This window comes from Esox lucius, chromosome 7 (genome assembly GCF_011004845.1).
Source record: "Esox lucius isolate fEsoLuc1 chromosome 7, fEsoLuc1.pri, whole genome shotgun sequence".
Classification (NCBI taxonomy): domain Eukaryota; kingdom Metazoa; phylum Chordata; class Actinopteri; order Esociformes; family Esocidae; genus Esox; species Esox lucius.
This window is the reverse complement of record NC_047575.1, coordinates 20,665,011-20,686,896: the sequence shown is the minus strand read 5'-3', so window position 1 is coordinate 20,686,896 and position 21,886 is coordinate 20,665,011. Positions and strand designations below refer to the sequence as shown.

The window sequence follows — 21,886 nt, the reverse complement described above, 5'->3', positions numbered from 1 at the left end:
GTCACTTTTCCTGAAAAAACTATGGAAAACCTTACGGTGAGTGTGTTTGAAATAAACTGATTAAAATGTAATGTCAAATATTTGTACTACTTAGCAGACTTTTTAGATTTTTATAGAACTAATGCTACTGTATATTATACAGCTTATAATTAGCGTCTTTAAATAATTTATTGTACAGCATTGTTAGTTAATGTTCATGGGCCTCATTATAATGCAAAGTTTGAAATTCATTTTCGGGAAGGCAATGCACACACGACAATATGCTTCATTCAAAAACACCTTTCTCAAACCACACCAAAGTTGTTAGGGGTCTCCTAACGGATATCTTAGAAATTGTGAAAAGAGTATGATCTAAAGATACATCAACTACCATGGGTTGATAATGATTACGATTATTACTTGGCTGGAGAGTCACAATTTAAACCATTAATTTCTATGAGTGGATTTTGATTATGCTACTCAGAAACAATGTAGAAATGCATCATAAAATGACAGCTATTACAGCTTTTAAACAATTATTTTAATGGTTAGATAGGCTGGCTGCGTCTGCAGATTGTAAGGTGGATGACGTGTCGTGTTTAACAGGAACTGACCTTTTCGTCTGAAGGAACCATGCATGAGTAGGCTGACAGTAACAAGCTGCTAAAAGAGTGGCAATTTGATGTACCCCCCCCCCAAAAAAAAATAATAAATGCACAGCAGTATGTGTCTTAACAGTGGCAACCACTAGACCTCAAGGTTCAATTATTCAGGCTGTTCTATGAAATCATTGACCTAACCAAACACCTGGAGTAGTTTAGGACAAAACAAATCAAGCTCATTTCCTACCTTTTCTAAATCCTATTTTAAAATCATGAATACTTTCAAACAACCAAGCTAGCTCACCATTTTAATTTAAATATGAATGTCAATGTTAAAGTAATTTTCAACTCAATATTTTTAATAATTGATGGTTTGGAGTTTGGGTGTTTAGACTCTAAGGGCTAGTGTTGCAGACAAATTAGATCTAGTCCTTAACTAAAAAACCATGTTCAGTAGAAAATCTCCATTGAGCTTGTTTTTTTTAGTTCATGACTAGGCTTAATCTGTAAAAACCAAACCGTCCCAAAGACTTTCATGCAATATGTTATCTTCTGTGTCTCCTTGTGGTTTTAGCCAGAGCAATGGCAGGAGATAGTAAACAAGAAGATGCGCTTTCCTCCGGAGTTGATAAACGCTATCCAGGAGGGGAACATCATGCTAGTCTGTGGCCTCCTGAAAACTGGTGACGGCATTATCCGTCAGCTGGACGACTCTGAGGACCGTCTGTGGAGGGAGGCCCTCAACCTGTCTATACGCCTTGGCAAAGAGGACACCATGGACGCCCTCCTGCAGGGTATCAAGTTTGACTTCCGCCAGATCCACGAGGCCCTGCTGGTCGCTGTGGACACCAACCAGCCCCGTGTGGTGAAGAGGCTCCTGGACCGCCTGGATCTGGAGAAGGGCAACAAGATGGACGTGCGATCTTTCTCCCTGGCCATTTTCGACCACTCCATTGATGACTCGCAGTTTGCTCCGGGTGTGACTCCATTAACCCTAGCCTGTCAGAAGGACCTCTATGAGATTGTCACCATGTTGACCCTGAAGGGACATGTCATTCCATGGCCACACAAGATCTCCTGTGCCTGTCTAGAGTGTAGGAACGGGCGGCAATATGACCTGCTGAAGTTCTCGCTGTCCCGCATAAACACCTATCGCGGTATCGCCAGCCGGGCTTACCTGTCCATCACCTCAGAGGATGCCATGCTCAGTGCCTTCAGCCTGAGTAGGGAGCTCCGCAAGCTCTCCAAGAAGGAGCCTGAGTTCAAGGTTAGATCTTGTTTTGCAGATATATAATAACACAGCACAAGTATGTGTGTCAAGAGGATTACCTGGACAAAGAAATATGGACAAACAGTATACATTACACAAGATATGGGTTAATCCTAACAGGAGGATAGAGTAGGTAAAATACATATTCAACCCTATGATTTTTGAAATATAAATCACTGACACCCTTAATAAAGTTTAGCAAAACTGGCTGTATAAAATTAGCATAATTAACTACAGCATATTGTAATTTTTTTATAAATTGTATTTCATTAATTATTATTAATTATTCAAGGCAATCAAAATCATCATATTTGTCATATTATAATTATAAAATAATGTATTTCCAAAATTATTTCCAACTTCTGATCTCAGTACTTTTTGAATACAGGTGCATCTCAAAAAAAAATGGAAAGGTTCAAATCAAAAAGTGACTCCTTCATATACACTCACCTAAAGGATTATTAGGAACACCTGTTCAATTTCTCATGAATGCAATTATCTAATCAACCAATCACATGGCAGTTGCTTCAATGCATTTAGGGGCGTGGTCCTGGTCAAGACAATCTCCCGAACTCCAAACTGAATGTCAGAATGGGAAAGAAATGTGATATAAGCAATTTTGAGCATGGCATGGTTGTTGGTGCCAGACGGGCCGGTCTGAGTATTTCACAATCTGCTCAGTTACTGGGATTTTCACGCACAACCATTTCTAGGGTTTACAAAGAATGGTGTGAAAAGGGAAAAACATCCAGTATGCTAGAGGTCAGAGGAGAATGGGCCGACCGATTTAAGCTGATAGAAGAGCAACTTTGACTGAAATAACCACTTGTTACAACCGAGGTATGCAGCAAAGCATTTGTGAAGCCACAACAAGCACAACCTTGAGGCGGATGGGCTACAACAGCAGAAGACCCCACCGAGTACCACTCATCTCCACTACAAATAGGAAAAAGAGGCTACAATTTGCACAAGCTCAACAAAATTGGACAGTTGAAGACTGGAAGAATGTTGCCTGGTCTGATGAGTCTCGATTTCTGTTGAGACATTCAGATGGTAGAGTCAGAATTTGGCGTAAACAGAATGAGAACATGGATCCATCATGCCTTGTTACCACTGTGCAGGCTGGTGGTGGTGGTGTAATGGTGTGGTGGATGTTTTCTTGGCACACGTTAGGCCCCTTAGTGCCAATTGGGCATCGTTTAAATGCCACAGCCTACCTGAGCATTGTTTCTGACCATGTCCATCCCTTTATGACCACCATGTACCCATCCTCTGATGGCTACTTCCAGCAGGATAATGCACTATGTCACAAAGCTTGAATCATTTCAAATTGGTTTCTTGAACATGACAATGAGTTCACTGTACTGAAATGGCCCCCACAGTCACCAGATCTCAACCCAATAGAGCATCTTTGGGATGTGGTGGAATGGGAGCTTCGTGCCCTGGATGTGCATCCCACAAACTCCATCAACTGCAAGATGCTATCCTATCAATATGGGCCAACATTTCTAAAGAATGCTTTCAGCACCTTGTTGAATCAGTGCCATGTAGAATTAAGGCAGTTCGGAAGGCGAAAGGGGGTCAAACACAGTATTAGTATGGTGTTCCTAATAATCCTTTAGGTGAGTGTATTCTACATTAATTACACAGAAAGTGAAATATTTGGGTACCATGTCATCTGCTGGTGTTAGTCCACCAAGTCCAGAGTCAATTAGCAGATTAGAGCTCTTCTCTGGTCGACATTTCTGTATTAGACATTTCTTATTCAATTTTGAGATACTGGATTTTTGATTTCCATGAGATGTAAGCCTTAATCATCAATACTGAAACAAAAAAGGCTTTAAATGTTTCACTTTATGTGCAATGGATCTAGAACATAGGAATGTATCACTTTTTGATTTAAATAAGGGGAAGAAAATAAATTTTCCACAACATTTTTTTAAGTACAATCCTGTTTCCAAAAAAGTTGGGACACTGCATGAAATGCAAATAAACACAGAATGCAATGATGTGCAAATTATTCATCAAAGATTTCAGTTTGTTTTCTAATTGAATTGTTCACGTTATAGGTCACATTAAAGATGGAAAAGGTTCTGACATGATTGATCTTTGTCTCGTTCTTTTACATCACAAGAACCTGGCTTTTTAACAGGGGTGTGTAGACTTTTTATATCCACTGTATGGATTCTTCTTTGCATGGTGGAGTTTTATTTTGCATTTGTGGATGCAGCAACGTAGTGTGTTCACAGCGGTTTTCGGAAGTCTTCCTGAGACCATGTAGTGATTTCCACAACAGAATTGTCCCTTGCAAACAGATTTCTCAGAATTCTCAGAATGTTTTAATGATACTATGTACCTTAGATGATGAGATCCCCAAACTCAAACGCAATTTTACACTGAGAAACGTTATTCTAAAATTGTTGCACTATTTGCCCCCGCAGTCTTTCAGCGAGTGGTGAACCACTCTTCATTGCATTCAGTTTTTATTTACATTTTACACAGTACCAACTTATTTGGAAACTGAGTTGTAGAATCACTGTCATAACTCAGTTAGCCATGAAAATTCTAGTTTGAAAGTGAGTGTTTTTGATGACATGGGGAGATATCGGCAGATACATGTGACTGAACACAACTGAGGACACCATTTTGGGTGATCCATTTTAGAACACTTAATAACCATTGGCATACAATTTCAGAATGCATCTAAAATCGATCTTTACAGGAGTGGCTAACAAAATCAATGGTCTGTATTTTATTGTCCATCTCCCCCAGCCTCAGTACCTGGGTCTGGAGGAGTTGTGCCAGGAGTTTGCAGTTGAGCTACTGGGAATGTGCCGTAACCAAAGTGAGGTCACCACCATCTTGAACAGCTGTGGAGATGAAAGCCAGGATGCCCTCGACCAACAGGCCTTTGAAGAGGGCATCCCGAATCTGACCCGCCTACGGCTTGCTGTCAGCTACAACCAAAAACAGGTAGACACAGTCATCTACCTTCACCCAGGAACAGATAGATCCACAATCATCTACCTTCACCCAGGAACAGATAGATCCACAGTCATCCACCCTCACCCAGGAACAGATAGATCCACAGTCATCTACCCTCACCCAGGAACAGATAGATCCACAGTCATCCACCCTCACCCAGGAACAGATAGATCCACAGTCATCCACCCTCACCCAGGAACAGATAGATCCACAGTCATCCACCCTCACCCAGGAACAGATAGATCCACAGTCATCCACCCTCACCCAGGAACAGATAGATCCACAGTCATCTACCCTCACCCAGGAACAGATAGATCCACAATCATCTACCTTCACCCAGGAACAGATAGATCCACAGTCATCCACCCTCACCCAGGAACAGATAGATCCACAGTCATCCACCCTCACCCAGGAACAGATAGATCCACAGTCATCCACCCTCACCCAGGAACAGATAGATCCACAGTCATCCACCCTCACCCAGGAACAGATAGATCCACAGTCATCCACCCTCACCCAGGAACAGATAGATCCACAGTCATCTACCCTCACCCAGGAACAGATAGATCCAAAAACTGCTACAGAGCCAGAAGACAAGAAAACCCCAGGGTTATTATATGCCTACATTTGGAGGGCTGTTACTTGGAGTGGTCCTGTCATTAATGTATACTAAACATGTTCAGTGAGGTACATCCCTGTTGATGTCCTGTTTGTGAATTGTATCCTCTCTTTCTCTCTGCCTCTAGTTTGTGGCCCACCCTATCTGCCAACAGGTGCTTTCCTCTATTTGGTGTGGGAATCTGTCCGGTTGGCGGGGCAGCAGAACAGTCTGGAAGCTGCTGGTTTCTGTGGGAATCTTCTTCACCATGCCCCTCCTCTGCCTTGTCTACTGGATTGCACCCAAGTCCAAGGTCAGAGGAGTTGTATGAAGTTGATGAGAGTGTATGTATATCTGTATATCTCTCTGTACCTCCCTGTGTAATTATTTTTCAAAGTGTAGGCCATGTGACTTTAGCCTGCAGATTGCGGCTCCATTTTCTCTGGTCCTTGTACTATGTCCTTATACTATGTCCTTGTACTATGTACTCTAAAATATGTCTCTCAGGTGGGAAAGTTACTGAAGATTCCGGTGATTAAGTTCCTTGTTCACTCTGCCACCTACATGTGGTTCCTCATTACGCTGTTGGGAGAGTCTATCACCATGGAGTTGTACAGAGAGCAGTTTGCTTCGCGTCAACAGAATGTTTTGCACAGCTCAGTCCACATGGTGTGGGTGGTCGGTGTGTTAGCAGTATTACACTATGTATTATTATAACGTAAACTCTGTTATTAGAATGAATATTAATAAAGTACCATCATGAAATACCATGAATGCAGAATCATATTATGTCATAATTCGAACCTCAAATGGGAAGACTTACATGTCAAATACCTCTATATTGTACTGTCTGTCCTGTACAGGGTTCTTCTGGTATGAATGTAAGGAGGTGTGGATTGAAGGTTTGCGTAGCTACCTTCTGGACTGGTGGAACTGCCTGGACATGATGGTCCTCAGCATGTACCTAGCCTCCTTCACGCTGCGCATTCTTGTCATGCTTAAAGGTCACTTTCTGTGCCAAGCCCCCGACAGGACTGACGAGTGCACATACTTCACCCAGACTGGTGAGAACAGTAGGCTTCATGCTGCTAGAGGCATGCATTTGAAGTAGAACTTTAACCAGGATGGATGGGGTCCATTCTCTTTTTAGTCAGCCAATTTTGGAGGTAAATTGGAACATTGGAATTTCACTTTACTTTCTTTTTCAAGTTTTACTGGATTTAAATATAATTCTCCCCAATCTCTCAATATACATGAATGTTTCCTAAGCTAAACTGGTGAATATTGTTTGCCACTGTCGTGCAGTGCGCCAGGACTGGCATCAGGAGGACCCCCAGTTCATAGCCGAAGTGTTGTTTGCCGTGACCAGTATGCTGAGCTTCACCCGCCTGGCGTACATCCTGCCTGCTCAGGAGTCCCTGGGGACACTGCAGATTTCCATAGGGAAAATGATTGATGACATGATGAGGTAGAATGAAATGTGCAGGCAAAGCAGTCTACTAAGATGTTGTTCAATGTCTGTTTGTGGTTGTGTTCGTTTTGCAATCAACTAAACAAATATTGGTTGGATTAGCAAAACACCTCTCTTCTCTCTAACCTAGGTTCATGTTCATATTGATGATCATTGGAACAGCTTTCCTTTGTGGTATCAATAATATCTATGTTCCTTATGTCAACCAGCCGTATCTTGGAAGGTAAAACAAGCTAAATTACAGTGCTACGGTAGCTTCATAACTATCTTGCTGGATCACTCGTGATAATAATAATCTTTGCAACCTTAACTCCATTCCCTAGGTTCAATGAGACTTTTCGTTTCCTGTTCTGGACCATGTTTGGGGTGAATAACCAGGAATACGTTGACATGCCTCAGTTTGTAGTGGCAGAGTTTGTTGGCAGGATCCTTTACGGCATCTTCACCCTCGTCATCGTTATCGTGCTACTTAACATGCTCATTGCCATGATCACCAATTCTTTCCAGAAGATTGAGGTGAGATCAGATTACACTCCGGGACAGAACGCAACTCTAATGTTGTGTATTTTACGTCCGGAATAGACGCTTGAGTAAAAGTAAAGGCACAGTATCTTGTTGTAATAGATCATTATTCAGTGCTCACCTTCAAGGCTTTGTGATTGTACAATAAACGTTTACAAAACATTCGAGGATGGACCCTGAATTTTGCTTACTGAACCTGTTCCCTCTCAGGATGACGCTGATGTTGAGTGGAAATTTGCCCGATCAAAGCTCTATCTGAGTTACTTCAGAGAAGGTCTCACCATGCCTGTACCCTTCAACATTATCCCCTCTCCTAAGGCCTTCTTCTACCTCATACGGTAGGTTATATTGTGTGTGTGTGTGTGCGAGCGACAGAGAGAGATCTAGGTCTAATGTCTGTGGGGACACTAAGATAAGAGTAAAACCAGACAAATCATCTCCACTAGGTCTTTTGGCCCGTCCCTACTTGCAACAAGGCTATTGGGGATAGGGATGAAATTGGGGTTACTTTTAGATTTAGTCATTACATGTGAGGGTTAGGTTTTAGTGTTAGGTAAAAGTTAGAGGCAAGTGTGCATAATGGAGCAAAATTCCTCTACAAACAATACAGGAACCTAAAGGTCAGTTTCCTCTCATGTTTCTTGTTTGTCCCAGGGGTGTTTTCCGTTGGGTCTGCTGCTGTTGTAACTCCACTCCAGAGTACCCGTCCACAACCTCCATGGTGTGAACTTAGACCAGGCTCACTTAACATTGGCTCAGTTGGTAGTGTCACACAGTGCAGACCAATGACACTCTCTTATCCCTTTGCTGACCAGTCCAATGGAAAGGAGACAGACGGTGGAGGGTCGCTGGAGAAACAGATACCTTACCGGCAGCAGGTGATCCGGGCCCTAGTGCAGCGCTACATTGAGTCTGCACGTCGCGAGTTTGAGGAGACCAAGAGAAAAGGCAAAACATCAAGTTTCCTAAACTCTCCTTAAGACCATTGAGTGTTCAGTTAGACGTTTCATGTGAACATTGTACTGTACTTAGCAGAGTGTGTATGCAAATAGCCTTGTGATGCATTGAGTCACCGGTTTGGTCTGTTCTACCCAGACATAGGTAATCGGATCACAGAGCTAAACAAGGTGGTGGGCAGGCTGCATGCTGAGATGAAGACCATCATGCAGGTTCTGGTGGACTCTGGCCAGGCTGTAGGAGACAACTCCACCACTGACAGCGCCTCCATCCTGGGGAAATACATCTTGGGAGCCAAGAACAACTTCAGGGGCTTCCACAGCCCAGATGACAAACACCCTCCTCTACAGGTGACTGTGCACCACAGAGCAGCAGAAGGGGTGGTGACGGGACAGAGCGGGGAAGGGTTGGTGACGGGACAGAGCGGGGAAGGGGTGGTGACGGGACAGAGCGGGGAAGGGGTGGTGACGGGACAGAGCGGGGAAGGGGTGGTGACGGGACAGAGCGGGGAAGGGGTGGTGACGGGACAGAGCGGGGAAGGGGTGGTGACGGGACAGAACGGGGAAGGGGTGGTGACGGGACAGAACGGGGAAGGGGTGGTGACGGGACAGAACGGGGAAGGGGTGGTGACGGGACAGAGCGGGGAAGGGGTGGTGACGGGACAGAGCGGGGAAGGGGTGGTGACGGGACAGAGCGGGGAAGGGGTGGTGACGGGACAGAACGGGGAAGGGGTGGTGACGGGACAGAACGGGGAAGGGGTGGTGACGGGACAGAACGGGGAAGGGGTGGTGACGGGACAGAGCGGGGAAGGGGTGGTGACGGGACAGAGCGGGGAAGGGGTGGTGACGGAACAGAACGGGGAAGGGGTGGTGACGGGACAGAGCGGGGAAGGGGTGGTGACAGGACAGAGCGGGGAAGGGGTGGTGACGGGACAGTGCGGGGAAGGGGTGGTGATGTTACAAGACACTCGAGAAGTGGTGACAGCAGAGGAGGCTGGAATGGAGATAAAAAAAGTTGGCGCAGCACTGAAAGCAGAGGAACCAGAGGTAAAGGGAGAGATAGGAAAGGAAGGAGGGGAGTTTGACAAACAGGAGGTGAGGCCAGATACAGCGGTGTGGATGAACCCAACAGAAGATAATGTTGTGAAAATGGAGGAGGGTAGAGCTGATGGTGTGAAAAAGAGAGGAGTACAAATGGAAGGGAAAGGAAAATCAAAGACACAAGATAGCATTTTGGATATTACAAACAGAGAGAAAGGAGTTGTAGATCTCAAAGACCTGAAGAAAATGGGTAGATGTGGGAATATCGGGAAAGTAAACCTGGGTTTGGGGGATGTGAATGAGTTAAAAATGATAGAACTGAAAGAGAAAAAAGTGGTGGGGAAAATGAATGTGGCAGAGAGGTGTACTCAAGGCAACGGGAGAACAGTGGCAAAAAAGACTGGCATGGTGGAGAATACTGCCATGGCAGATGTGAAGATACTTGGGGAGAAAGTATTTCCTTCTCCCACTGGTAGCAGCAACTCACAGGACACTGGCTTCGGCTCACAGGAAGGGGAGGGGTCCATTGATGGAGGACCAATGAGTCCCACACTGGAGTGCATTACCTCTAAATGATAAGTGTCAGGCAACAGGCATTGTTTCACTGAACTTCTTTGTACATTAGTTAACCAGAGATGTTTTACATTAAAGCTGCAGTAAACACTTGCAGCTAGCATATAGGACCATTCCACTATACATTTGAAAATATGCACAGTACAACCTATACTATGTTAACACTGCATAATGAAACATGATTTGTGAACACCTAGTGAGACAGCTGCCGAAGTCTGTCAACCTGTTTGGTCCTTACTACTGTACTTAAACATTGTAGGATAGAGAGCAACATTAAAAGTGAAACGGCAATTTTACTTCAAATGCATACTTTGACTTACATTAAAATACCCAAAATATATTTTGTCCTTGTGTGTGAATTTCATTTAGTAAATTATTTTAGTAAGACCGGTTGAACAGCCATTTCTCCCTGTTGGTACAGACTATTAGTCTTCCCTCAGCGCCACTTGCCTCCTCATCAGGATGTGTATATCTTTATGTTGCTATGTGCAGGTCTCAGCTTGCAGAACACCTTCCTCTCCCCAGAGGTTGCCACAGAAACCCATTAATTCATCACATTCCCTCCTGTCCCTGGCTAGTTCCTCCATGGTAAAACATCCAGGCCTTTAACCCTCCGAGCCTCAGTAGGCGGGGCCGGGTCAGGCCGCGAACCCCACCCCCCCCCCCCCCCCAGCTGAGGTTTGACAACTGTAGATGACATTAAAACTGAATTACAAAACGTTTATTTCCCCACAGGTAAAACAGATTAATTGTAATATACACTACATAGTGTTGAGGTTCATTCAACAACATGAGATTCAGAGATGTACATATTAACAGTAGACCACAAAAATCAAGGGAAAACCCTCTCAATTCTATACAGAACAAGCAGACAAACAGCTTCACAGACAGTGCACCCAATAGCGATAAATAGATAATTGCTTAGTTAAACCATGAACAGCACTCTAAAGGCTATATTAAAATACCCACATAAACGATGACAGTTGTTTCAAAATGAATTTACAACTGGTCAATGATCCTGTGTGGTTTAGTTCACTGCCATGGTTAATGAAATAAAGAGCAGAAGCAGGACTAAGGGGCAGGTCTAAGATCCGCACATCAGGCAGTCATCACGGTTCTCCAGGGAACACACCATAGCTGCTCTGTTGAGCTCCTTGATCTCCATCTCAGTCTTGGCTGACTGAGACTCCTTTAGCTTCTCCTTGTTCAGGGTGAACTGGATGGGGTTGGCTGCAGGCTTGGTTCTCAGGTAGTACATGCCTGTCTTCAGACCCTGAGGAGAGGAGATGAGGTTAGCGGTTCAACTTGATAAAGCGGAGCTTATTTTAGTAAGTAGTAGTGGGAAGACTCCTTATCCAGTTGTTTATTTCCTTTTTTGTCAGTGCTATTCATTTCCTACACCTTTTCTCTACTCATGAAACAGGATTCACAAGGCCTCAATTGGCAGCTTCAGCCAGCTATTAACAGGTACTGCAGGTTTAACCTGCAGTACCACAGTTTGTCCAAGTCAGACTTACGGATTCCTTCAGAATAAGTAATGTACACTGTCAATTAACACTCGGGGCCAAAATGATGGAAAGTGTGGGATATTAGATCTTTTGTAGTTACCATAAAAGTATTAAGTATGAGATGTATTTTTAAAACGTGTGTACACTGGTGGGCAGTAGGGACAGTATGGAAGTGGCAACTTTATAAGGTACCCTATTAGGTGACAGTATGAGGTGGGAACCCCTTTCGCCTTCAGAACAGCGTGACTTTCATAGCATGGATTTAAAAAGGTGCTGGGATATTGAGTTATCCTGACTTTAGATTCATCAGACCATAGTAACTTTTCAGCAACACATTCATGCAAGTCTCCCATCCACCTCATCCCAGAGGTGTACAATACGACAGCGATCTAGAGATTGGAAGTCATTGTAGCACAATGAAGTCCCTGTCGTGATCGTGGAACCAGCCTGAGATGAAGCGGGCGTTTTGAACTGGCGCATTGCCGTTCAGGAATTACCTGTTTGATAAGAGGTAGACTGGTTATAAAGGGATGAACATGTTGAGCCACAATCCATAGCTAGGTTCACTGTGGCATTCAAATCATACTCCGTTTGTATTAAGTGGCCTAATGTATTCCACACACCATCACACCACCACCAGCCCATATAGGTAACACGTGGATCCATGAATTTAAGTCCATTTACGACAATGACACTACCATCTGCGTACCGCAGCAGAAATTGCAATTTGTCAGACAAGTTCATGTTTTTCTAATCTTCAAACATCCCTTTTTGGTGACTGCTCTGCCCACTGTAGTGCTTCTGTAATATGGTCATATTCTGCTAGAGCCCATCCAATACAACATCAATGCTGTGTGTGATCGAAGGTGCCCTTCCACATACCACTGTTGTAAAGAGTAGTAGTTTGGGCATTTATAGCCTTTGTATGTTTGAACGAGCCCGGCCGTTCTCCTCTGACCTCTCTGATCATGTGCAACAACATTGACTTAAATTGGCCGATGCTTGAATGTGTGTCTAAATACTGGACATTGAGTGTCCTGCAGAGTTGATTGGTCAAGCAAACAAACCTGCTTCCAGCCATAGAAATGCATGCTGGTGAGTTTGCCGTAGTTGGGCTCAGCAATATGAATGTTGAGGGACTGGCTCTGGTCTATGAAGGCACCACGATCAGCTGCCATTTTCAGGACCGTCTTCTGGGAGATCTCCCACACAGTCTTGTACAGCTCCTTCAGGTCATCTGGAATCTCAGCAATGCCCTAAACACAAGCAAAAACCAGTTAGAACACCGGACTAATGAAAAGGAATTGCTTTTACAAACTGAATTGTGTTTAAAAAGGGCTCTGCACACCCTGACGAAATAAACGCAATATTAAACAGGGAACATTGTAAGCAGGCAATCAGGGACACGCGTGCACACCAGTAGACAAGAGTACCATATTCTTTGGTTTTCAGGACTATCCATTCAGCCCCACATTAAGGAATGCCAAAAACTCTGCAGCCCTTGACTGGGGTCACAAATGTTAACCCTGTCACCCTTAGTTTTGTCACCTACAGAGCTGCTAAGGGGACAATGGTTAATTGAATGGGTCTGGGTAGTCACCTGGATTGATCCATTCTGACCAATCAGCTGGTTCTTCATCTCTTCATTCCACAGCCCTCGCTCTGTCAGGTCTTTCAAGAGGTGGGGGTTAACAATCTGCAGAGGGCACAAAGGATATTATTAGTGCCCAGACACATCCACATTTCTATGCCACCCGACTTGAGTATCTATGTGTTTGACCGTGCTGTGAGTGAGAGACAGACCTGGAACTCTCCAGACAGGACTCGACGGGTATAGATGTTGCTTGTATAGGGCTCAATGGATTCGTTATTGCCCAAGATCTGGGCTGTGGAGGCTGTGGGCATAGGGGCCAGCAGCAGACTGTTCCTCACACCATGCCTGGGGAGGGAACAGAGAGGGGGGAGGGTTAAGTTGTGGGGAGACACAAAGGCTTAGATATTTAATTTCATCCAGTTCCTGCCAAAAGAAAATTTTATATTTTAGTAATCTAGCGGACACCCTTTTCCAGAGCGACCTAAGCTGCATACATTTCAGACCTGGTCCCCTGTGGGAATTGTACAAACCTCTGCCGTTGCAAATCACATGCGCTACCAACTGAGCAAAACGGGATCCAGCCCAATCCCCAAGAGCATATTTCAGATGGCACAATACACCGGTGTCCTGACTCCATGGTCACTAAAGGAGTGTTAACCTTTCTTTAATATATAAAGCATGCACATGTTCAAGAGGTTTAGTTGTTGTTCGACTAAACATTAGAATGGAAAAGACTGACTGTTATGACAATTGGTGCCAGATTTAGTGGTTCCAGCATCTCAGAGACAGCAGACCTATCATGATTTTTACAGTCTACCGTTTTGGGTTTACAGAAAATGCTGCAATAAATGAGGTCCGAGGACAATGGCCAGACTTAGTTTATGCTGATAGAAAGGCCATGAATACTCAAATGACCACTCTAAAGCTGTGGTGAGTGGAAGGGCTTTTTTTAAACACAGTGTCCAACCAATTGGTGCAACCAATTGTAGTTAGAACTCACGTAATTAGGTGTTTACACCAGTCTCTGGGAGGTCCCACAGCTGGTTAATACAATTCCTAATAAGAACTACATCATGAAGACAAAGGAACAGTCAATGCAAATCTGGAAAAGGGTTCTTCAAAAGCACCAATCGGGTAGGATAAGAGGAGCACAGCGGGTCCTTTATTAATAAATGAAGAGAATTTCAACAGTCAACCTGTCTAGAACACCGCACATCTTCAGAACACCACCCCCCAGGGTTAAGTGGCAGCATCATGCTATGGGGATGTTTCTCTGCGTTAGGGCCTGAAAAGCTTGTTAAGATTGCAGTGTTTATTTCGCCCTCTATGTACAGAACTCCTGGAAGAAAACCTGCACAGGAGTTTGTAAGAGACATGGTCCTGGGAGAAGATTCATCTTCCAGTAGGACACTGACCCCAGAAAGAGGCAAAGCCACACTGGAGTGACTTAAAAATAAATATGGTCAATGTCTCAGAGAGGCCCAGTCAAAGCCCTCTGAGACAGAAAGAGGTTTTATTCAGGTACACATTAAATAGGTCCGCCATCTATCGATAACTAGCTAGCTTGCTTACCTGATTGAAGTCCTTTCTTGTGGTTGTTCTCAGTTGGCAACTACAAACAAACTGCTGACCGTGAGGTTTTGAGAGTAGCAGGGCCACGAAAGCCATGGTGGCGGTAGGGCGTACAATGATTCAGGAAATTGCGGCCGTTGTGAAATTCCTACGCTGTTGATATGTCTCAAAACCTCCTACTTCAAATACAATTTTTATTTCATGTTGTAGACATATGCCTAATTATCACTGAAACTCCCCTCTTGGACATGTTGACATTTTCATTTACGCACCAAAGCACACTGATTGATTAATGAAACAAGAGTGCTGCCTCTTTCGACCATCAGAATATGAAGCTTAATATTGTACCAATATCCTTTGACATTAAAGTGCCTGCATGCTATGCTAAGTGTCTACACAACAGCAGGTCTACATCCCTAGTTGACTAGCTGTCGTTGTGTGTGTAAAATAAACTGCATTATTAGCAACTTACTTGGCAATCTTTTCCTTGAGAAGATTCCAGTCCAGCAGGTCAGTTGGGGTTTTCTCCCACATGTCATACTGAAGAATCTGAGGGGGGGGGGGTTATAGTTCTTTAAGCAGAAGAGACACACTATATCATTCCCCTTAATAAATCCAAATGTCTAAAAGCCTGAAAGTGTTGCCAAGTCACTAAAAACAGGAATAGTCCCCAGACCCTTTAAACCTTGCAGACACAGATTACGCCTAGTCTAGGGTTCAGCAGAAAACTCAATTGAGCTTGTTTGTTTTGTCCTAGACTAGGCTTAATCAGTGTCTGCGAAAGCAGCCCCTAACATCCCAGTTATGTATTAAACTGACAGTAGTACTCACCCCTTTGCTGACAGGGGACCCTGCATAGGTCTCATATGGGCCATGCTCAGCAGCCAGCTCACAGCTGGACTCAAGGGCAGCATAGTAGATAGTCTCAAAGATCTGAGTGTTGAGCTTCTGGGCCTCTGCGCTCTCAAACGGAAAACGCATCAGGATAAAGGCATCGGCCAGACCCTGGACACCAATGCCGATGGGCCTGTGGCGCTTGTTGGAGTTCTCAGCCTGGTGTGAGGAGGCACGTAGAGCAGAACACTGGTCAACAAAGATAACCGGTTGACCATTTGTCCTGCTGATAAATAGATTGAACTACAACGCTTACCTCAATCACAGGGTAGTAGTTAATGTCGATGATCTTGTTGAGGTTTTTGACAATGACCTTAGTGACATAAGCCAGTTTGTTGAAGTCAAACGTCCTCTCTGGTGTGACATACATGTTGAGAGCAATGGATGCCAGGTTACACACCGCCACCTTAAGATTGGAAAACAGAAGCCAGATAAATTAAGCATGAAGAAGCACATTGCATTAATTTGTTTAACAATATAAAAAAGACGATGCCAGCATGGATGTTCTCAGAAAGCAATTAACCTTGTGTGATAAATTGAGAGTCATCTCTACGTAGAGCTCAAAAAATATATGTACAGCATCACTTGGGCCAAGACTAGAGCTTTGCATAGAGATGACCCAATTTATCACATAAGGCTAATGGCTTTCTGAGAATATCCATCAGAAACAGGTTTTAGGGTATGTCCAAAAAGGACCAGCTAATCCCGCTATCTCACACACAGTATATCTGCTGCATTCACCTCATCATGGCTGGTGTACTCTACAATCTCAGTACAGAGGTTACTGGACTTTATGGTGCCCAGGTTCTGCTGGTTGCTCTTCCTATTGCAGGCATCCTTATAAAGCATGTAAGGGGTTCCGGTCTCAGTCTGGGACTCAATAATGGCGTGCCACACCTGCTGGGCCTTCACTACCCGCTTGACCCGACCCTCCTGCTCATACCTGTCGAGAGGCACAGAACCAGTCAGACACAGTTTAACGCAAGTTCCAATGGAAATCAGACTTCTGCATTAACCCAAATTAAGTTGGATGTGAGTGGTGCTGCCCCACTAAGCACTTGGAGAACAATTAGGTTTACAGGGTTTTTCCCGGCTTAAAATTAGGCAACGGTGGTACCCGAACCCCCCAACGGACACCCCTCTGTGATATACTTTATATAACATGTGGGGGAAAAGTATGCTATTTGTGTTACATCTGCCCTGTTGCTCATGTCCACTAGAACAGCGAATGCGCGCTACAATTTTTTAATCCTCGTGCTTCTTCCTTCTCTACCTGTCCAGGACTAGTAGACATTTTATTGGACTTGAGTGCATCCAGCCTATTGTTTCTGCTTGGCCGTTTACCAAAGCCCCCAAAATCACTGGCTTCACAATGCTTCTAGCATACAGATATTTTTTCCGCTTCAATGTCTGGGCCACCTGAACACATTTTCCCATTGAGCATCAAAACTATGTTTATTAGAAGACCTAACGTGTGATACATATGATGAATTAGCCTGTATCTTCTGTATTGTGTTTCAATAACAGCCTAATTACATTGTTGAATGGTCATGCAAATATTCTATTTCATTTGTAAGTTAATTCAAATTCAACCCAAGGTCTGATCATTCATGTGGGAGTATCGCGCATTCATCCATTGATGTCATGCATTCAGTGAGGGGTGATTAGTGCCTGGATACTGTTAGCGGCTGCCTCGATACCAAAACTAACTGGCGTGTGCTTTTGGCAGATTATGTAGGAAAATGAGGTAAAGAAACAACAAAAAATGGTAAATCGTCTTTAAATAGTTTTCTGTTTGTGAGTTTAGAATTCTTACAACGGAACAATGTAATGAACGCCTATTTAGGAAAAGTAGTGGAAGGAGGGTGTAGCTTTTAATTACAAACTCAAACGGCATCTGGCATAGGCATTTGGCGGTTCTAATGTTAACCCAGAAATGCAGTGTTCATTCCACTGTTGGTCAGAATGGGAAGTACCAAATTATAGTCTCATAGAAGGCTAAGAGGCACCCTGCAAGCCATCAGACTTCAGGAATAATTTTACCTTTTATAAAGCTTCTCAAATTCCTCCCCCCAGCACTCATCCAGTCCAGGGCAATCACTGGGGCACATTAAGGACCAGTCCTGTGGGTACAATACAATCACTGCTCAAAAACAATATTCTTGAAACAGAACCATAATACATTTCCTTTTTAACTCCACCATGAGGAGCTATGTGCTAGTACTCAAATTTCTCATTAAGAACGCACACACAAACAAACAGCTGCGTACCTCATTGTTCTCTACTCGCTGCATGAAGAGGTCAGGGATCCACAGAGCATAGAACAGATCTCTGGCCCTTTGTTCCTCCTTCCCGGTGTTCTTCTTCAGATCCAGGAAGTCAAACACGTCAAAGTGCCACGGCTCCAAGTACATAGCAAACGCACCAGGTCTCTGAGAGAAAAGAGGGGAAGACAAAGTTAACTTTCCAATAATAGACGATCACTCATCCATGAAATCATCTTGTGGCAAGACATATGCAAAAACCATAGTCTCATTTCCTCACCTTGTTTCCTCCCTGGTCCACATAGCGTGCTGTGTTGTTGTACACTCGAAGCATGGGAACAAGCCCATTGGAATTGCCATTTGTCTGAAAGAAATAAGCCTCAGTAAATGACTAGCTTAAATATATAAAATATTTTTATTATTCATTTTACCTCCATCTATCAAAGCCAATAGGCACTCCGAGTACACACTGTTCTGGGTCCTAAGCACGCAAGTTACACTCCACCTATGTCTTAAGACTTATTTGGACTGAATCGTATAAATGTGATGCTCACCCCAGCAATATAGCTGCCCGTGGCTCTGATGCAGCTGACTGCCACTCCAATGCCTCCTGCTGATTTGGAAATAAGGGCACATTGCTTCAGAGTGTCGTAGATTCCCTCAATGCTGTCATCCTTCATGGCCAGCAGAAAACAGCTGAAAAACAACAAGGATAAGCATTTTTTTATACTTCTTTTAAGACAGTGGCAAATAGAGTTTTTGCTGAAAGAGCATTGAGACATTAAAACTGCCACATTACATGTTTCAGAAGCACAACCAATTTTTTAAATATACATTGTTCTGGTCTGCACCAAGAGCTCTGATTGTGGCATGCGTTTTTTTTTTACAATTTAGTAATAATAGAAATTACACTGAGTACTGGCTTAGAATAGAATGGCTACAATAGATGTGCTGTCATTAGGTGCTCACCTGGACAGCTGAGGGCGGTTGGTGCCAGCGTTAAAGAGCGTGGGGGAAGCGTGAGTGAACCACCTCTCTGACAGCAGATTGTAAGTCTCAATGGCAGCATCAATGTCATTCTTATGAATACCAACTGAAACCCTCATCAGCATGTGTTGGGGTCGTTCAGCAACTACAGAGGAACAGGTCAGAATGTAACCAGGTCACTGTAACCACAAAAACATCTGCAGCAGAAATGTGCCCATTTGACCAGGCACCACAGACAATAAGCACTAATCCAATGTAGCACACTATGTTCATTTCTGGAATAGAAACCTATTCTAACGGGTCATATATCTGAGTGGACTCACCTTTCCCATCAATCTTCAGTAGGTAGGACCGCTCCAGTGTCTATAAAAAGCCTAATTAGTTCACTTTTCAACCAATTGCAGAATTGATTTAAAGGTTATTGCTTGTTAATTATATACAAATCACCTTGAATCCAAAGAAGTTGTAGGAGAAGTCTCTGTCAAAGATGATGGCAGAGTTGAGGCGATCCTTGTTTTCTAAGACAATGTCGAGTGTCTCCTTGGCAACCATGGGGGAATGGCGTTTGTTTAGCGGGTTGACATAATTGTAGAGATCCTCCACCACATCTGCAACAACATTGATAGGAAAGTGTAAAAACGCATTTCCAAAAACACTTGTTTGACATCAATTGCAATGATATTGTAACACCCCTGGCCGGGATGCTGAATTAGCAGGCGGAGTCAAAGGTAGAGCGTACCGGGTAGAATTTATTAACCTAAACACAGACAACTGCAGGCCATCGTCTACACCCAAACCCCATCAGCAAACACACCATAGGCACTTAGCAAACTCTCTCTAGGAATTGTAGCTAGCTCACCAGGTATCTCACAGGTACACGGTTCTCTGTCAAACAGGAATGGAGCCAAGAGAGGTTGATGTCTGTCAAAACCCTGCTTTATATAAGCTACGGCCCGGGGAAACCTAGACACCCCCTTGCTGTCCAACAAGCCCCCCAGAGGTGCCACCTCGACACGGGACGTCCCACCCAACTGTAAGGACCAGCACTCTTAATGAGAAATGCATGAACACTGGAGAACAGCACTTGAATAAATGCCCTTTACGGATATACAGGGTCACCACAATATTTTAATTTTAGGCAACAACTTCTTCAGACACCAAAGTACTAGTGTCAGCCCAAAGGCAAGTTACACTAGGTACCACGAGGTATGTAGTAAGGAAATGTTTTCAGTGAATGCAATAATCAAGCAATATGCATTATGTTTGAATAAGGGTCAGAAAAACAAAAGCGTACCGCTGAAGACTTTCTTTGTTTCCTTATGAAGGTTGGAAACGGCAATGCGGGCAGCAAGGATGGCATAGTCGGGATGTTTGGTAGTGAGGGTGGCAGCTATCTCTGCAGCTAGCGTGTCCAGCTCCACTGTGGTGACACCATTGTAAAGACCTTGGATGACTTTCATTGTGATCTGGGTCTAAAAGGTATGACAGCAGGCAAGGAAATCTGTTAGGGTGGGTTAGAGAAACAACACTTGGCTTACAAAAGATAACTGAAAAGAATTGGAGCTACACAACAAACATAAAATGTCTACTCACTGGATCAATAAAATCAGAGTTGAGTCCATAACACAGCTTCTGGATGCGGGAGGTGATTTTGTCAAACATAACACGCTCTTCGCGCCCATCTGTGAATTTAAAGATGAAAAAATATATATATGTCGATTAAAATCTACAACATGCAAAAGCAAATGTATAAGCTAATGCCAATCACGCAAAAGTAATTTCTTAAAGCTTCAAAAACAAAAGTTAGTTATTTTTTCAATCTATTGGTCTTCTGATCAATCGCTTTGTAGTACATTTGCAAATATAGTCCTTGTCTCTGAGATCTCTGAGACTGAAGAATTTTGACAGAGACAAGCTGTTGGTATAAACGTTGTTGTATTACCTAAATGGTGCAAACATTTTTGTTAACAGTACTTTGTAAATTCAAAGACTCCGATGCAATTGGACACGGACGAAGTTCGCATTGCCAATGCAGGCAAGTTATTGTATTGTAGCTATATTAGCCTGTAAATTGTGCACACTGAAGTTCCGGGTTGTCAACCCAGTAAGCGTCTTTTGGGAAAAGCAACAATTTAAATAAATGTACAATGTTAGCCATCTGTATGGTCAATTAAATTATACTAATACTAGGCATCATTACTGTACTTCCAATAAGTACCTACATAGAGTTATAACAAGCTATGTAAACGTAAGATTTGGCGCCAAGTTTTGACAAAAGGACAACTCCTAACTCAGAAAAGCCTGTAAAAAATATGAATATTATCTAGCCAATAAGCTTTTTTTAATGGGTGGGCAACGCTAGGGAACTTTCAATCTATCTACTTCTTATAACGACCTAAATATTACATTATGTGACTTTAAATAATTCAGTCCTTGTTTTGTTAGATAAAGAAGTTAGCTATCATTAGCCTACACTGTTTACAGGCAAACTAGCTAAGTAGCAATTTAAAGAGTTTAGTTAGAGACGTCAGTCAGCAAGTAATTCAGTGTGATTTATTAGACAAACTAAATAAAATACTGCTTCCACAAAGTAAGAAACAAATGACATGTAGAATGACAATCGCCAAGCAGCTAACGCGCATCAGACTAGCAGCTATGTAAAAGAGACCTACCTCGCTTTATCACATGCATGTTGACACGAGTTGTTGTATTGGAATTGCAAAAAAATTAGAATAATACTAATTTATATGTTTGGCGATTTTATCTTCTGTATAATGGGAGCTCTTCTAAACTCCAGGCGTTGCCGAATAAAGCGCGAATAACTACAAAACCCGCGACAATAAGCACTTGCTCCAAACCTCCAACCAATCCGTAAAGACTAACGCTGACGGTTAAACCAATCACAGTGGTTTTCTCTCTTTCGTTTGCGTTTTCCGGTCAGCTGTTGACATAAACAGACCCATTCTGGCGGGATATTTAGAAATGTAGATATATTTTCATTGTTTGAGAAACTGACGCGTTAAAATTGTAAAAATGTTGTAATTATTATAAAGTGTTGGTTAATACTTTC

General features: G+C 43.3%; 2 protein-coding genes across 2 annotated transcripts; one reads left to right on the top strand and one right to left on the bottom strand.

Moving 5' to 3' along the window:
• Nucleotides 1-3: 3 nt before the first annotated feature.
• On the top strand, nt 4-10,000 carry trpc2b (transient receptor potential cation channel subfamily C member 2b). The gene is made up of 13 exons (XM_034293487.1): nt 4-36; nt 1,156-1,848; nt 4,624-4,824; nt 5,583-5,747; nt 5,942-6,116; nt 6,298-6,498; nt 6,740-6,902; nt 7,036-7,128; nt 7,229-7,421; nt 7,638-7,765; nt 8,082-8,148; nt 8,243-8,375; nt 8,523-10,000. Exons 1-13 carry the CDS (start codon nt 22-24, stop codon nt 9,998-10,000), a joined length of 3,705 nt encoding a protein of 1,234 aa, XP_034149378.1. The 5' UTR covers nt 4-21.
• A 703-nt stretch (nt 10,001-10,703) lies between these two features.
• On the bottom strand, nt 10,704-21,645 carry rrm1 (ribonucleotide reductase M1 polypeptide). The gene is made up of 18 exons (XM_010893438.4): nt 21,489-21,645; nt 20,410-20,498; nt 20,111-20,288; nt 19,264-19,424; nt 19,140-19,179; nt 18,799-18,961; nt 18,384-18,525; nt 18,110-18,193; nt 17,836-17,997; nt 17,609-17,688; nt 16,307-16,508; nt 15,822-15,971; nt 15,503-15,724; nt 15,144-15,220; nt 13,309-13,444; nt 13,106-13,201; nt 12,573-12,761; nt 10,704-11,270 (listed from the first exon to the last, which is right to left on the bottom strand). The coding sequence occupies exons 1-18, from the start codon at nt 21,505-21,507 to the stop codon at nt 11,082-11,084; spliced, it is 2,379 nt and encodes a 792-aa protein (XP_010891740.1). The 5' UTR covers nt 21,508-21,645; the 3' UTR covers nt 10,704-11,081.
• Between the last annotated feature and the right edge of the window lie 241 nt (nt 21,646-21,886).